This window comes from Mirounga angustirostris, unplaced genomic scaffold (genome assembly GCF_029215605.1).
Source record: "Mirounga angustirostris isolate CCGP_5_RB_7025 unplaced genomic scaffold, mMirAng1.0.hap1 SCAF_9, whole genome shotgun sequence".
In the NCBI taxonomy this organism is placed as follows: Eukaryota; Metazoa; Chordata; class Mammalia; order Carnivora; family Phocidae; genus Mirounga; species Mirounga angustirostris.
Window position 1 is genome coordinate 52,900,987 of NW_026991717.1, and position 18,205 is coordinate 52,919,191.

The window sequence follows — 18,205 nt, forward strand, 5'->3', positions numbered from 1 at the left end:
CAAGCCATCCTGGGCCAATAGCACCACTTAGTGTCTAATAAGGGAATCTAACACAATTTAACATTCGGGCATCACCTTCCTGTTACTTTAGCCAAGAAATTATGCACATACCAAACTTCCCTCCTTTTCTCTTTCATTCTCTATATTCTAGCCAGACTGACCTACTTGCCATTCTTTAAACATACCATGGTCTTTCTCTCCTCCACACTCTTAGGTATGCTTTTCCCTTTGCCTGGAGATTCTATTGTCCTTTTCTCTGATTAATTCCTATTCATCTTTCAAGACCTAGCTGAAATATCACCTCCTTTGTTTATTGACTCTCCTAAGCCAGATGAAAATTTCCTTACCTGCAATTCCATAACATTTGGGGGTTTACCACATCATGTTGTAGTTATTTATTTAGTGTCTTTCTCCTAATATAAGTTTTTCAGAATAAAGACCAAATGAATCTTATTCTCTCTTCCACGGCACTCAGCACAATCCTGACCACTGGGAGGGAGGCAATATGGGGTGCACTAGAGGTTGACATGAGTCCTGGGTGCACTACAGACTAGCTCTGTGGCCATGAGCAACTTAACCTCTTTAAGTGCCACTAAGGATTAAATGAGCTACAGCAGTCTTCCTTTATCCATGGGGGATATGTTCCAAGACCCCCATGGATGCCTGCAACCACAGATAGCACTAAACACAATATATATTGTTTTTTCCTAAACATACATACCTATGATAAAGTTTAATTTATAAGTTAGGCACAGTAAGAGATTGACAACAGTAACCAATAATAAAATAGAATAACTGTAAAAATATATTATAATAAAACTATATGAATGTGATCTTGCTCTCTCTCTCAAAATATAGCTATATTCACCCTTCTTCTTCTTGTGATGATGTGAGATGATAAAATGCCCATGTGGTGAGGTGAGGTGAGGTGAATGACATAAGCATTATAATATAAGGTTAGGCTACTATTGATCTTCTGACAGTATGTCAGGAGGATCACCTACTTCTGTACTGTGGTTGACTGAGGCTAACTGAAACCATGAACAGCAAAATCACAGATAACAGGGGACTACTGTAATGAATTTCAAGTATTTAACAAAGGGTATGGCACATAGTGAGTACTCAATACAAGTCAGTTGTTATTATTAAATGGCAGATGTTGGCCCAAAAAGAAGTAACAAAATAGGTATCAGGCAATGTTCTCCCTCTCTTTCTCTCTCTCTATCTCTATCTCACACATACCCTTCCTTCCCCTCCCTTTGAGAGTAACATGACTAATTACCAAACAGAATAAAGCAGAAGTGACAATTGTGACTTCAGAGAATAGGCCATAAAAGGCGCTGTGGCTTCCTGCTTGCTCTTTCTTTTTCTCTTTGACCACTTGCACTGGGGGAAGCACACCGTCATGACTCAAGGACACTGAGGCAGCCCTATGGAGAGAGCCATGTGGTGAGAAATTGAGGCCTCCTGCCAACAGCCATATTAGTGTGCCATCTTGAAAGTGGATCCTTCTGCCCCAATCAATCCTTCAGATGATTGCAGACCTTGATAACAGCTTTACTACAGCCTCACTTGAGATCCTGAGTCACAACTACCTAGCTCGGTCCTGATTCTTGATACTCAAAAACTGTGTGAAATAACAAATGTTTATTGTTTTAAGCCTCTAAGTTTTGGATTAATTTATTACCCAGCAGTAGATAACCATATTCTATGTTTAACATAAATACAATGATTCTTTCCAAAGAATTCCAGAAACCACTTTTTAAAAATTTCTTCTTTTGAATAGGATATCTTGTCTCAAAACTGGTGACTACAAGGGATTGCACACAGGTGTGAAAGCAGGCAATCGGTCATCGCCATTAAATTTTCTAACCTCATGATAAATCAAGTGACTGACAATAATCATAATGAAATACCTTAATGTTGTTGAGGTTGACTTCTTGCAGGCTGGGATCATTGGCTTTCATCTGCTGCAGACTTACTTCCACATTGGTAGGATTGGGTGGTTCCTCAAATATTGGCTTGACCTTCTCACCTTTGACCACATCTAACACACAAATTTTAATTTTATTTTTGTTTATTTTTTTTTTTTACAAATTTTAATTTTAAAAAGAAAATGTAAGGTTTCTCCTGCCAAAATCAGAGATGACTTCCCCAAAAATGATCTTTCCTTCCATGCTCTGATTCCAATAATACTCTAATATCAATGATAGTACAGCTTATTCTCAACGAAGCAAGCATGGGAATGATATGGTTCTGAGTTACAGTTTCAAAGGGGCAGTTATTGCTGCTGTACATGGACCAACTGCAGACTATAATAATCAAGCCACAGGATCTGAGGTGCAAAAAAGAAATAGAGTCTTTTCATTTCCAAAACCATACTATTCCCCTGGACTGTTTTTAAAAAATATTTATTTAGGGCGCCTGGGTGGCTCAGTCGTTAATCTCTGCCTTCGGCTCAGGTTATGATCCCAGAGTCCTGGGATCGAGTCCCACATCGGGCTCCCTGCTCCGCGGGAAGCCTGCTTCTCCCTCTCCCACTCCCGCTGCTTGTGTTCCTGCTCTTGTTATCTCTGTCTCTGTCAAATAAATAAATAAAATCTTTTTAAAAAATATTTATTTATTTATTTACTTACTTACTTATTCTTTTTAAGTAGGCTCCATGCCCAACATGGGGTTCAAACTCACGACCCTGAGATCAAGAGTCGCATACTCTACCAACTGAGCCAGCCAGGTGCCCCTCTGGCCTCTTGACCATGCCCGACCCTTCTCTGATATCCATTTTGGAGATTTAATTTTGACAAAGATATGGGAAGAGAAACGGATTGAAAGGCAAAATGAAACAATTCTCAAAAGCAGTTAAAAGAAAATGTTTGCAGCATATATTTAACATATACAGTATTAATATCTCAATTTACACAGAGCTCCTACAAATCAGTAGACAACCCAATTAAAAATGAGCAAATAATAAGATCAGAAGAGTCTCTGCCACTCAACCAAAAATATAAAAAGTCATTAAACTGTGAAACTAAAAAATGAAATACCTTTTGACCAGCAAAAAAAGAAAAATGTAAGAAGAGATAACATGTACAATTGGCAACAATGTGGAGTAAAACGCATTGTCTTATGTCGTTGGTGAGAATGTAAACTGATGCAAACTTTTTGGGAGAGTCATTTGGCCTCACCTACCAAAATATAAAATATGGGTACACTATGACCCAGTAATTATGTATCTAGAAGTCTAATCTACAGAAAAAAATAGCATGGATGCATAAAGACATATATTCAGGGATGTTCACTGATGTATTACTTGTGGCAGCAAAACATGATAAACAAAATGCCCATCAATGTGAAAATGGCTAAATAACTTATAGCATAATCACATAATAAGGTGCTACCTATTCATTAAAAGAATGAGGCAAACCTACATGTACTGATAAAAGAACCACAATTTGAAAAAAAGTTAACGGAAAAGGAAATACATATAAATATAACAAAATATGTACAAGATCTAAATGAGGAAAACTACAAAACTTTATTGAAAAAAATAAAAGAGAACTAAATGGAGAGATACTGGGAGAGACTCAATATTGGTAAGATGTCAATTCTTCTCAAGTTGAGCTATAGATTCAATGCAATTGCAGTCAAAATCCCAGCAAGTTATTTTGTAAATATCAACACACTAATTTTAAAGTTTATATGGAGAAGCAAAAGACCCAAAACAACCAACACAATACTGAAAATGAAAAACAAAGTTAGAGGAGTGACACTACCATTTGAGACTTACTATAAAGCTACAGTAATCAAGACAGTGTGGCAGGGGTGAAAGACTAGACAAATAGATCAATGGAACAGAATAGAGAGCCAAGAAATAGAGCCACATTAATACAGTCAACTCATTTTTGATGAAGGAGCAAAGGCAACACAATGGAGAAGAAATAGTCTTTACGACAAATGGTGCTAGTACAACTAGACAACCACATGCAAAAAAAAAAATAATAATAATCTAGACACAGACCTTATACTCTTCACAAAAATTAACTCAAAATGTATCACCTAAATGTAAAATGCAAAACTATAGAACTCCTGGAAGATAATGCAAGAGAAAATCTAAATAAACTAGGGTTTGGCAATGACTTTTCAGATATAACACCAAAGGCTTGGTCCGTGCAAGAAAGAATTGATAAGCTGGACTTCACTAAAATTAAAATTTTCTATTCTGAAAAAGAGATATTTGCAAAATACAGATCTAATAAAGGATTGTTATCCAAAATATACAAAGAACTCTTAAAACTCAACAATAGGACAACAACCTGATTAAAAATTGGGCCAAAGACCTTAACAGACGCCTGACAAAAGAAGATATGCAGATGGCAAGCAAGCATATGAAAAGATGCTCCACATAATATGTCATTGGGGAAATGCAAATTGAAATCATGAGATACTACTACACACTTATTAGAATAACCTCAATCTGGAACACTGATAAAACCGAATGCTAGCTAAGAGTGGAGCAACAGAAACTCTCATTCTTTGCCAGTGAGAATGCAAAATGTTACAATCACCTTGGAAGACAGTTTGGTGGTTTCTGACAAAACTAAACATACTGTTATCATTCCATCTAGCAATCATGCTCCTTGATGTTTACCCAAAGGAGTTGAAAGCTTATATCCACACAAAAACATCCACACATGGATGTTTACAGAAGCTTTATTCATAATTGCCAAGACTTGGAAGCAACCATGATGTCCTTCAGTAAGTGAATGGATAAATACATCCTTACAATAGGATATTATGCCATGCTAAAAAGAAATGAGCTATCAAGCCTGAAAAAGCATGGAGGAAACTTAAATGTATATTACTAAGTGAAAGAAGCCAATCTGAAAGGGCTACACACTGTATGATTCCAACTATATGACAGTCTGGAAAAGGCAAAACTATAGAATAGAAAGATCAGTGGTCATCAGGAGCTAGGGGGAGAGAAAGATGAATAGGTGAGCAGAGAGGATTTTTAGGACAGTGAAACTACTCTGCATGATACTATAATGGTGGATACATGTCAATATACATTTGTCCAAATTATAGAATGTACAACCCCAAGAGTGAACCTGAATGTAAACAATGGACTTTGAATGATAATGATGTGTCGCGGTAGGTTCAACAAGTGTAACATATGTACCACTCTGCTGGGGGATGTTGGTACTGGGGGAGGCTGTGCATGAATTGGGGTCAGGGAGTATATGGGAAATCTTTAATTTTGCTGTGTACCTAAAATTTCCCTTAAAAAATAGTCTTAAAAAAGTTAATGATATGTATATGCACAAAAGCCCAGAAGATGATGCACCAGACTTTTAATAGCAAACATGCTGTCAGAATGTTACCCTTTGATATTGAAGTTAAAAAGGATAAACACTTTTCTTTTTTTTTTTTTTAAAGATTTTATTTATTTATTCGACAGAGAGAGAGAGAGACAGCGAGAGAGGGAACACAAGCAGGGGGAGTGGGAGAGGGAGAAGCAGGCTTCCTGCCGAGCAGAGAGCCCGATGTGGGGCTCGATCCCAGGACCCCGGGATCACGACCTGAGCCGAAGGCAGACGCTTAACGACTGAGCCACCCAGGTGCCCCAAGATAAACACTTTTCATCTGCATGTATTAAAAGCCGAAAAGAAAAAAAAATAAAAGTAACACTGCTTATTGTCTGGATAAATAGCCCAGTATAAATGATGGTTTGTAAATATGCTGCTCAGACTAGAAAGCACCTGCTCAAACTCCTTCAAAGAGAATAAAATAAAATTAATCTAAGAAAAGCTGTGATCCTCTGTAAGTTTTTACAGCACCTGGATCACACTGTAGCAAAATTACCTGATTATTGGTCCATCCTAACCCTGGATAGGTAAGTTCCTTTAGGCAGAGACCATTTTTTATCTTTGTACCTAAGCCTAGAACCTTCCTGATGCATAGTAGGTATTTAGTAGATGACTAATGAATGAGTCAGTGAGAGAGTCTAATAAACTGTACACTTCTCCAGGAAATGCTAATACAGAGAACTGTGGTCTCGAACTTTCTGTGCCAGTAAGTCTATGCCAATGTGTCTTTCATGCTCTCGTGGGGGAAGTGGGTATTCAAATTCTAATGACCTGCATCCATTATTGAGACAAAAAGACACCCAAATAGAGAAGGAAACTTATCAAAAATACTATAGTTGATTAAAAAACATCATTAGGAACATGAAACTCTGTTTGCAATCTGTGCGGACTATGTCACCTTTTTATCAGCAATTTTATATTTTGACTAAACAGACCTACCAAAGAGTATGTTCTGGGCAACACACACCTAATTGGTACAATACGCTGCAAAACAGAACTTTGATAATTGGCTTCCCTATTCTTGTTTGACTGCTCAGAGCCCAGTGACTGATCTTGGTGAACTGACAGAATCCACCTGCAAAGTCTGCAAGATGGAAATCTGGATTCAACTGGCAGCCCAGTCAACAGGCCTCCCTCTTAACAACAACAACCTGGAGCTCCCAAGTTTCACAAACCACAGACTCCACATCAACTTACTTCTCACAGGCACTTTGCCACCTTTAGTACTGGCCATTTCTTCATCAAACTTTGGATTGTTGAGTAAATTGTGTACTCCAAGAACAGCTAGAAACAAAGATAATCAGTAAATATATAATAAGTTTGGGAAGGCATGTTAAGATGTCCGCAATGTTAATTTTCCCCTTGAAGATCAATTCTTCGTATCATAAAGTAAGTCTCCAGAACCCCCTTGCCTTGCATAGTGTATGGGACACATGTAGTATTAAATAAGCTTACATATTTTTAAAAAATCCCTTTCCAATCCTTTTCCATTGCCACCAGCGATCTTCACAGGTCTTTCTGTGGCTATACAGGTAGAATCATTTAGGATCTGCAGGACAATGGTCAAGTTATGTTATACCTCCAAATTACTGAAAACCTGCTTAGACCTCCTAGTTAAATAGACTCAACTCTTCTGTTTTCTCATCTGTAAAATGTGAGCATGGGACTGAGTCTAAGGATACTTTAAGATCTAACATTATACAGATTACAGCAAATGGAAGAAAGATCATGGGCCTCTTTCAATGAAAGCCGCCCCAATCTTTCAGTACCAACAGCAGTTGTCCTCTCCAGTTTAGAGCATCCTAGAATGGGAAATAAGAGATGTCAGCAATAAAAGGTGGGATAAGCACACTGAGATTTTGCAACTCCTGTATTATGGGGAGCTTACACCAGGAGGCAGCAAAGGATGCAAGAAACGGCACTGGGTCAGCATGAGCTCTGGGCAGGCTGAAAGGCAAGTGCCCCTTTTGCTAATGAAATTATACGGATGAGACTGGCCACCTGGAGAAGGATCCCAGAGCAGGTAATCTGTCAGCAGGAGGCAGTGGAGTATCTCAGAGCTCCTCATCAGTCGTACTGTAATCTACACATCAGGAGCAGGGAGGCTGCCAGCAGCCCAATAAAGGGCAAATGCTTACAGCCGACAAGGCTAGGGTTAAGAGTGGCACTCAGGAGCAGTCGGCCAGAGTTGGAATCCTGGTTCTGTCCCATACTACCTCTGTGACTTGGGAAGTTACTAAATGCCTCTGAGCATGTTTCATCATCGGTAAGGTAGGGATAATAATTATACTTTAAGTGTTACAAAGCTTAAATGACTTCTCATGCATCAGACACTGTTCCAAGCACTTTACAGATTCCTGTTAAATAAATAAGAATTTGTCACTATGTTTCTGGCATTGTCTAGGGAGAAGACGCCCTATTTGATAAACACAGGCCACGGATCATCCAAACATATCTTGCTTTGGCCCCATACTCACTAAGCAACTTCTAATTATAATTTGGCTCCCATTGCCAAGTTTTAATCTTTGTTTTATCTGTTTCCTGTGAATCTGGCTAGTGGATTAGCCCAAACAGACGTCTCCTATGCACACTGACAAAACTGAATTTCTAGACCATCAGAACTAGTGACCATGCTGAGATCTAGCTGCTCCAGGAAGTGCTGTCTTGGAGGTCAGCAGCTGTCCTCTTGACGACTGTCTTTCTGCTGCCTACCAGCCAGAATAACATGCACAGGGCATTGACAATCTTTCCTATCTAAACCTCACTGGCTGTCAGCCCATCCGCTCATGGGGCTGCTCCTGATCTTCCAGAAAGAACCACCCCAGAGAAGATGCTGTCACCCACCCCCAGGCTGGCTTCCTCCTGAGTTCTGACGGAGCATCTGATGAGGGAATGAGATTAAGCAGAGATGAACAAGACAGTTTTCCATCTAGATTATTCCCCTGGTTTTATTGTATGAATTTCAGAATCTAGATTCTTCCAGATGATTGGTGTTTTCCTCTTTCTCCTTTCTTAAGCATTTCCTGGGAATTCAAGCCCAGCCCTGCATTCTCCCTTTGGGCAATTCTAGTAGAAACCATGAGACAACCCTTGAGAGGAGCAGTAACCATACCAGGATCCCTCCACAGCAACCGCAGGGCTAAGAAGAAAGGTCACTGCAAGGCACCTTCTTAACTGTGTGATGCAGGTGCCTCAATTCCTGCAGTGATTTCTGAGAGAGGTTCAAATATGTGAACTTAGTATTGACCACTGATCTCATCACAGGAGGAACAAAGATGTAGCTGAGACGGTAGGCATGCTATTAGAATAAGGCATAGCTGGTTCTCCTGGGAGGGAGGATGGATTATTATTACAAATGTTTTTCAGTGGAATAAAGATGTGAGGATTCTTGCTAAGGCTCATGGACTGTTTCTGATTTTTTTGAGAGAAAGAGAGCACAAGTGGGAAGGGTAGAGGGAAATGGAGAGAGAATCTTAAGCAGACTCCACACTGAGGACAGTGCCCGACTCAGGGCTCGATCCCATGACCTTGAGATCAGGGCCTGAGATGAAATCTGGAGTCGGACGCTTGACCAACTGCGCCACCCAGGCACCCAAATATGGGCTGTTTTTTAAAGCACCTTTATCCTGTAGTGACCTAATAACCCTAATCATCTAAATTTACATCCCACTTGGAAAAAAACACATCCCATTAATGCACAAATATGCGGCGCACCTGGGTGGCTCAGTTAAGTGTCTGCCTTCAGCTCAGGTCATGATCCCAGGGTCCTGGGATCGAGCCCCACATCGGGCTCCCTGCTCAGCGGGAAGCCTGCTTCTCCCTCTCCCACTACCCCCTGCTTGTGTTCCCTCTCTCGCTGTGTCTCTCTCTGTCAAATAAATAAATCTTTAAAAAAAAAAAAAGAATGCACAAATATGCTGGTAGATGCATGGAATCTTTCTTGAAGGATATAGTAGAAATGGGAGAGGACTTAATTAGGGTGAGATGAATTACTTTCATGACATATTCTTTTGTTGGCATTGCTATGTTCCAATAAAAGTTTATTTACAAACACAGGAGGCAAGTTGCAGTTTGCTGACCCCTAACCTACCGCCATCTTGACTACCCATTCTTTTATACTATGTGTGTTTTGTCTATCTGCATGTATAACCAATTCAAATCATAACACCAATTATTATTTTGTTGCTACTGTTTAGAAAACTAGAAAAAGATGAGCAGATGGGGCTGAATATGGCTTTAATTACTCTGTGGGTGTAATGGTTAATAACTCCTGCTCTGTGGTTAGGCTAACAGACCTCTTCGTGGCAACCAAAACGGAATAGCGACTGTGGGGAAGAGCAAAAACTTCACAGATACTTTATGATGATAAAATGTTATAAAATGCCAATGTGAAAGCTCCTTAGAGTAAGGGCTATCATTTCATTGTTTAAGTTCTCAGCACTCCTTTAGATTCCTTCTCTTTGGCTTCTTAAACTCTTGAATTTTGTAGGAAGGGTATTATTGGGGCATTTTATAGCCGAGATAGGAATTTACATTTTACAGCTGAGATACAGCAAAGTAAGATTTGCTCAGAGAGGTGAAGTCACTTGCATCAAGTCTTATGGCTACATAATAGCTGAAGTCACCCTGGTATTGCAATGCTGATCAGTAGTCACTGAAGCTCAGAGGCTGCTGCTGGGCATGCCAGTGTGTGCCTGGGGGGCCAGAGGCGCACAGGAAAGTTTCCGAGAGCTGAGGACTAACCTGCAAGATCATAGAGCTCGGTGTCGGAGGCGCTGGCCAAAGCTTCTTCCAGTTCTGGGTCAAGGGTCACTTTTTCTTCTTTACGAGTTTCTATGGGCTTTTCTTTGGGGATGAAGACTCTCCCTTTAAATCAGAAGGAAAACAAAAACTATTGTGTGCTACTCACCAGGGTAGGGTAAGGGGACTGACCAGACAACGCAGCTCTGACCACTGAGAGCCAAGCCATTAAGCCATTGCACACCCAACTGGGATTCCTTCCTTGCTGGGACGATGGCGGTGTCATTAATCCACTATGAGAGGGAGGGAACGTCGGAGGAGGAATCCTGCGTTCTGCAACACAGAGATCTGAGGAGACTACGGTGGTTTCTACCTCTCTACCATCGATCGTCAGCATTGCCCTTAGACCTGAGCAAGAAAGGCCCTGCCATGGGCCCCACGTTTTACAGGGCTCACTCTGGTCCTCCTCTCCTGCAGTCTCCCTCCTCCCCACATCAAGGGAGAAGTCATGGGGCCAAAGGGACATTCCCACCCAGAATCCAGGCCACCTGCTAGGCCCCGCTCCAGGCATCTGGGATCCTGGAATTCCCTGCTCAAAGACCCCTGAACTTGCTTCCAGGGCCTGCATACCTCCCTTCCCCATGTCCATCCTCCTGGAGGCATGTCACATTGCTGGAGTGAGCACCCCCAGGCCACGGGGAGGTTATTTGTGTCAAATATGTGTGAGGCCCTAGCAGTATAGGACAGCCCCATATGCTTGCATGGAACTTTTGGAAGCCCAAGAATCCTGGGTTTCTAGGTGTATTTGTAACAGGAGAGAACACATTTTAACAGCTATTAGCTTCTAAATATTTACAAAAAATGGCACATAGGCTTCTGTGGGTGTTCTTCCCTTGGATCCTGCAAATATTGGAGGCAGAGTCACCCACGCAGTCCCAGGGGTTCCGGAGGGACAAACTACAGCCCTCCCAGAGCTTTTCCCCCTAGATTGAGATTGTAGACCACTAGGATGCTCTATCTGGGGTCACTTGGAGTAGTGTAGTGGCCTGGGGACACAGATACCTCTCTAGACATACCAAAGGACGTCAGATGTAAAAGGAGAAATCAGGATTCATGTATTTAGAAACTGTGGAGGTCTGTGAGCAACAAGGTATTTTATGCTTCCCACATGTGTATACTCTGCGATCAACTCCCGCTTCATCCTCACAGTCAGATTCCATTTGTTTTGCCCCTGACTCACTTCTCAATATGCTGATATCTATGCCCTACCCTTCTCAGCCCCAACCTCTGGACTGAAGATTACATCGCTGGGAGGATGGCATATTACCTGCTCCTAACTTTCAGTCAGCTCAACGCACCCACATCCCACTCATGCAATGACTCATAAGGGGAAACCTAGGACATTCCAGAGCTCCCACAGCAATACTCCAGACCTACTTACACTCTTTTTCAATTCCTTCCAGCTTTTGACTCTTGGTTTCTTTTCTGGAGCTGCTCTTACTTCTTGGCATGATCTTTGAAATTGGTCTCCTCCAATTTGATCTTTGGAGTTCCCTAAAGACTCACCCTTCCACCGCCTTCTCTTTGTCATCTTGGGTAGAACAGAGAGCTGGCTCCCACTTCAGCCAATGGAGACCAACACTGTTTCCAGGTCTCTCTGGCTAGCTAGCCCTTCCCCACTCCCATTGGAAAGGTAAGGGTCAAACCCAAAGTCAGTAACTCTCCTTTATAAATCCTCTCCAAGAGCTGTCCCTGGTTGCAAGGGCTGTGGGATAGCTTCTGATAGTTTACCAGATCTTCAAATGGTTGGACATGAAATCAGGGACCAGGCAGTGCTGGGCACCCTAGGGAGACAGCACTGCTTGTAGTCAGTCTGGGGTATCCTGGCCACAAGGTCTCCATCACTCACCATCACCCTGCTTCCTGCCTCTGCATCACATAAACTGCCACCTTTCCCAGAAAGAAGCAAAATACACTGGAGCATAATGAAAAATACAAGGAGAATGGCCAGAAGATAGAAAATGAAAAAAGAAAATAACCAATCAATAACATCTCAGACACTAGGGTTCATCCCAGACTTATTTTTCACAGTATCTGCAGCCTGAAGCCTTTTCTTTGTGGCTCAGATGATCTTGGTTCCAGAGTCAAAGAGGCTTCCCCTTTCCTCCTTCCTGCTAATGCCTAGGATTACCCTCAATACCACGTGCACAGGTGGCCCATAGCTGCCGAACTTTAGGACAACTGCTGCTGCACATCCATTCCTGGTGGTGGTGGGGTGGGTAACCAAACAACAAGTTCTAAGTGGATAAAACTACTGCAGAGAGTGAAACATGGCCCAGGAACCCGAGGGCCCAGGGCCCAGGGCATTCAGAGCTGAAGTTGTACAGCCCCTCGCCTGAGGCCTTTACGGCAGCCTCCAAGGCTTCCAGATCATCCACTGGTGCTTCCAGATCATCCGCTGGTGCTTCCAGGGGCCCTGCAGACTCTACTCTGTTCCCTCTGCTCTGTTTGGAAAACTTGCTCTCTGCTCATTTTGCCCAACTGTGTTGCCTTCCAACCTTCTCCTAAGCTACACTGGGCAACGGTGTGCCCCTTTTGTCTCCCCATTTACGACCCAGGCTGCCCCTGCATTCCTAACTCCCCTGTGAATCATCTGCAGATGAATATGGATCGAGAGATAATTTACCATTGCTACTCCTCAGACCTCTACTTTGAGAAGAAGAAACAACAGCTTTTCGCTTGTTATTCTGGCACTACCCTAATATTGGATGTTAACTGGGATTTTATTGAAGATTTGACATTATAATTTTTCTTGCACAATGAACTTAGTCTAATAGCAGCCAGGCTGCCATAGAAACAGCTCCGTATTTCTATGGCAATTCTTAGTTATTTGCCCAATTTGTCACTGTCCAACTTCACTTTCTTAATAAATTGACACAATCAGTGGTGCACGATCCATCAAATGAGCATGATTCAGAGGACAGCCAGATGTCGCGTAACAGAAGACAGCAGTGCTCTGACGCCACCTGAGGAGGGGTGCTCCTGCTGCCCCAGGACCCTGTACAGAAGCTCCCAAACAGCATTCATCCAAACTGTATTTATCAAAGTGCTCCCCTGTGCCAGCGCGCACAGGTGGGAAACACACAAAACACACAAAACCCAAAGTAAATAAACAAAATGATGAACACAGTGCTATGAAGGCAATACATGAGTGTCACGGCAGAGAGAACGGGTCTATTTTAGACAGAAGGGTCAGGGAAAGCCCGAGGCCCTGATGTTTCAGCTGGGACTTTTAGAATGTGAAAAATGGGGATGTGGGTCGGAGGGGAGAGATCATGAGAAGACCCTGGGATGGGAGAAGAACTCGGCAGGTTTGGGGAACTGAATGCAGACGGTGGGGCCGAGGCTCGGCAAGGGAAGGGGAGAGGTGATCAGAGAGGTGGGCAAGGTGAGCTCTCCCAAGGCCCTGAGGACCACAGTGAGGATTTGAGACTTTTAGCAGGGAAGCGACATGATCTGATCTGCATTTTAAAAAGACTGTAGTTGCCATGAGCTTATGGATGATTCCATTAGTGTCTGTGGGCCCAAGTCCCTGTCTGTAGCTGAGGAAACCACACAGGCTGTTGGTACCCACTTTTCCTCCAAAGGGGAGCCTAGGGTTGGAAGCTAAGGAGGAGGGTTTTCCTGGTCTTGGTTCTGAGCTCAGTCCTGGCATGGAGGAACATCCCTTTGTTCCTCAGAGCCTCACCAGGACTATCACAGTGCTTCTCTCACTAGACCACAAGCTCCTTGAGGGCAAGGTAGGGTCCTATTCACTGTGGTGCCAACACCTGGCACATAGCTGTGCACAAAGGGGGTGCTTGGTAAATGCTGGATGAGGGAATGGTTGACTGCACCATTCTCTAACGGTAGCATCTTAGGTTAGGGGTCTGGTGCCACAGCTATCCTAGACATGGAACAAAAAGGCCTTGAGGGGATGCCTGCGGTCAGTAAAGCCCTGGGCTAAGAGAAACGCACCAACGCCTATAGGACCTTCTTTCGGGCACAATACTACCTCATGCTGCCAAAGCTTTTTCTTTGGGGCTTAAGATATTTTTCACAGAACTAATTTGAGTACCTTTACACTCTAAGTATTAATTTAATTAGCTTACATATTCTGCCATAATTTTTTTTGTAACTAGTAAACTGTATTTTTTGGGAGCAGTTTTAGGTTCGTAGAGGACAGTACAGAGAGTTCCCATATACTCCTTGTCCCACGCTTACAAGCTCTCCCCCAATGACACTGTGCAGCTGAGTGGGACGTTTGTTACAACTGATGAGCCTACATTGCTATCATTATTATCCAAAGTCCATAGTTTATATTAGGGTCCACTCTTGGTGGTGCGCATTCTATAGGTTTGGACAAAAGTATACTGGCATGTCTCTACCAGCCATGATTCTTTTTAATTATGAATCCAGTTCTTGGGCTTCTTTCCCACTTCCAGGTCAGTTCCCTTGCTGGACCCCCCATGACAAGATATGAGGAGTACCTTTGTCCCAGGATGTGGCACCTGGGGCCCTTACCTTTCTTTTCTCCAGTGAAGGGCACAAAGTCTTCCCTGTCCTTCTGTTCCAAAGCTTCCTTCTCCAGGTACATGAGGAGGTGCTCGCGATCGAACGGGCCAGTGGCTGCTTTCTGGGTCTGGTCTTTCTGTCGGAATCCAGCTGGTAGCAGTGCACTCTGATGAGACAGAGGTGTGAGCAGGAAGGAAGGTGTTTGCCCTACTGATACTCTGTCACTTGGCCCCCCGCCCCAGCCCAGCTGTCTATGGGGGAGGCAGGGAGAAGGATACCTGTGCAGAGATGCAGGTGTGCACTGAGGGCTGGGGACTCTGGCGCATCTCTGAGGCCCTACCCTGGCCCATTCTGTGCTGAGATGTTTCTGCTAATGCGCACAGGCCCACACAGCTGGCTAGAGCCGCCTCTGAGTCTTCTGCAGCTGCATTCTAGAATGTGGTAGCAAAAGGCCAGGCACCCTTCACGGCCTCCTTCCTCGTAGATCACACTTGGGTTTGGCCAGGTCTGTACCTGAGGTGCTTCCAGGTAGGCATACAGAGACTAACAAGGAGCCAACATGGCTATACTCTCTTATTTCTAGCCTCTTTCCTGGGAAAACATCCCAGCACATAAGTAAATATTAGGGGAGATGCTGATACCTGCTTGACTAAGCTGAGTGATTCCTTCCTTAAGGTTCAAAAATAAAAACATTTTTTTTAAGGCTGTGTTTTGGGTTATTTTATTTATTTTTAATTTAATTATTTGTTTCAGGGGTGGAGGTCTGTGATTTGGCAGTCTTATATAATACCCAGTGTTCATTACAACACATACCCTCCCCAATGTCCGTCAAAGATAAAAATATTCTTAAAAATAAATAAAATATCCAAAGTGTCTGGCATATCAGAATATCATATAAATAATTTTTAGTGACATTTTTCTTTATAGTAAAATCACTATTTTGGATGCCTCTGATTCTAATTTTAAAAAAACACCATCAGCGCTAAAGAAAGTGCTTGCTAAACAAACACTGTAACAAACTACTTTGCTTTTCAAGAGCTCATAAAAATAGTAGAATCTCCACTTAAATTTACATAATATTATTGTTATAATTTAAATCCATCCATTGTTGTGAGATCACCAAAAACTTCAAGTCATTCATGCTTTTTTAAAAAAATGAGGTGTAAAAAAGATCTGTTTGTGGGGTTAAAGGCCTGGTGTAAATATCATCTCTGATGTTTACTAGTATGGGATCCTCTGTAAATTACTTCTCTTCGTCTGTCCCCCTTAATTATGAAATGAGTGTAATATAATTTACCCCAAGGGCTTCCATGCCCAGTAGAGTGTATGGCCTCACAGAAGAAATTTGGTTAAAATTTGTTCCCTTTTCCTCTTTCCTTTCTTCTTCCTTAAGTCCGACTAGCCCTTTCTCAAGCAATGGAAAATATTTTTTACCATTTACATTAAATTGGTTTTTGAGAAATACATTTGTCCTATCATATTGTACACATGGCTACTGAGGTTCTTTATGAATCTGTCAGACCGGAACCAATCAGGGGAAGAACGCAGAATTTGTATTTGGAGGCAAGGGATTTCTACACTATTGTTTAAGGACCAAGCCACACCATTTATCCCCTACTACCATTGACCACCATGTTTCAGTCCCAGGTCACCAACCTTGGGATCTAGGTCATCAAGAACATTTTCCAACTGTTTCAGTTCCTCTTCTGAGAGTTTGCCAAGAAGCTCATCCTCATCAATGTTCTTGTATTTCTCCAGCTCTTTTTGAAAGGGGAGCGCCATGGCTTCTTATATGCCCTTCTCATGGGTCACGAACATTTAAACAGGGCAGCTTCCTGAGACTTCAGAATACTACCAATAAGAAAGAAACACTGTTATCTTATTCTGCAAACAGGACTTATTCACAGGAGACAAGGGCTGTGCCATCTGCCCATGGAGTCTTTATTGGACGAATAATTCCACGAATCAGTAATATCACTTCCATTTGCAGAGCAACCTCACAGCTTCTTCCACTAATTTAGATCTTTACAAACAACCCAGAAAGGAAGCCTGGACAGATACTAATATCCACTTGACAGATAAAGACTCTGAGGTGAAGGTGGCTAAGTTGCTTGCTCAAGGCTCCAGAGCTGGGACGTGCCAGGCCTCCTGATTCCCAGCGTGGTGGGTGCCTTTCCCCCACACTACTCTGCCTCCTCCAGCTTTCCATAGAAAACAGTGGAAAACAATGAACAAATTGTAAGGCAGTCGTAAGAAGCACACTTGTGTCTTTTCAGGGAGAGAGTGATGTGAAGAATACAAAATGGGGTTCATTCAGGAAAGAGAGTTTGGAACGTCCATGTGAGAAAGCATTGTGCAGTGACTCCCTGCAATTAATCTCAGTAAGATTCTAAAATCCTGACTACATACTCTCTCCACGCTTCTATTCTCTTTTTTTCTTCCCTCATCTCCTGCTCTCTCTATTCCCATTTCTTTTGTGTCCTTAGTCACGCTCCCTAGTTCGTTAAACCTCTAGTCCATTCTCCTTTCAACCCCTTCTTTTATACCCCCTCACTGCTAAACTTCCACCCAGAATGTCATTCTTACTCAATCCCATCTTTCTTGCAGAGGATTTTCCATCTCTCCTCTAGAAAGATAATATTGCATTTAGGAAATAGCAAGGTACTTAGCTGATTGTGTTTCTCCCTAGGCGGTATTAAACTCAATCAGATCTTTCAAGGCAATTAAATTTGCTGTATACCTACTATTTGCCAGGCACACATCTAGAAAGCAGAAATCTAAAGATAAACAAGATGTGACCTCTTCTTCAAGAAGATCACAGCTCAGTGAGACACACAAATACTTGATAAGTGTTAGAACAGAAGTATAAAATAGGTTTAAAAACACATGAGGAAGTAATCATTGGGTAAAGGTGGGGGGATTGAAGGGAAACTGTGAAAAAGAGGTTGCCTTTGAGCCTTGAAGGAAGAGACCATAGGCGGACGAGGGTGGGGAAGGGTTATTCCAGAGAAAAGGAACAGCATAAACAAAGGCACAAAGATAAGAAGGTGGACGATGGGATTTTATTGAATTTATTGAACGGTTGGTGTGCTACAGAGAGAGGAAAGAGCTAAAGACCAGAAAGGGACATGTGTGAAGGGCCTTCCCTATAAGCCCTGCCAAGGACCCTGGGCTCTATTCTGTTGGACATGGGGAGCTGCCACAAATGTTTAAAACCAGAGGAATCATCTGAGAAGCCCATTTTTTCCATAAAGTAATTCAAAAGGTAAGAATGAAGAATGGGTTGGCATAGGAAGAAACCAGTTGAAGGTGAGCCGCTGAAGGGTTACTGGAATGTTTTTTCTCTCTCTTACTAGTTCACCACATTCAAGTTTGTGGTTTTCTGTTTGGGTGTCTTTTCTATGTAAAACGTGACTTTTTTCCATTGGCCAGCCTTCTTTTAAGCTTTCATTGCTATAGTACAGTAAAATTAATAAATAAACAGAACCCTCCCCCAAAAACCATCCCACTAAAGTCAGAGACCAATTAGATCATAGAAATTTTGT

The 18,205-nt window shown here is 42.3% G+C and overlaps 1 protein-coding gene across 3 annotated transcripts in view; it reads right to left on the minus strand.

The window, feature by feature from the left end:
• Positions 1–18,205, minus strand: part of TMOD2 (tropomodulin 2) — a 47,733-nt gene that overhangs the window by 17,491 nt on the left and 12,037 nt on the right. For 2 of the 3 annotated variants that reach the window (XM_045900067.2, XM_045900068.3), the window contains exons 2-6: positions 16,317–16,511; positions 14,670–14,826; positions 10,110–10,232; positions 6,564–6,650; positions 1,917–2,047 (exon numbers count right to left, since the gene is read on the minus strand). In XM_045900067.2, the coding sequence (XP_045756023.1) occupies positions 1,917–2,047; positions 6,564–6,650; positions 10,110–10,232; positions 14,670–14,826; positions 16,317–16,442 (624 nt within the window). In that variant the 5' untranslated portion in view covers positions 16,443–16,511. The remainder of the gene's footprint in view (positions 1–1,916; positions 2,048–6,563; positions 6,651–10,109; positions 10,233–14,669; positions 14,827–16,316; positions 16,512–18,205) is intronic. The other variant, XM_064570474.1, reaches the window with a different exon arrangement.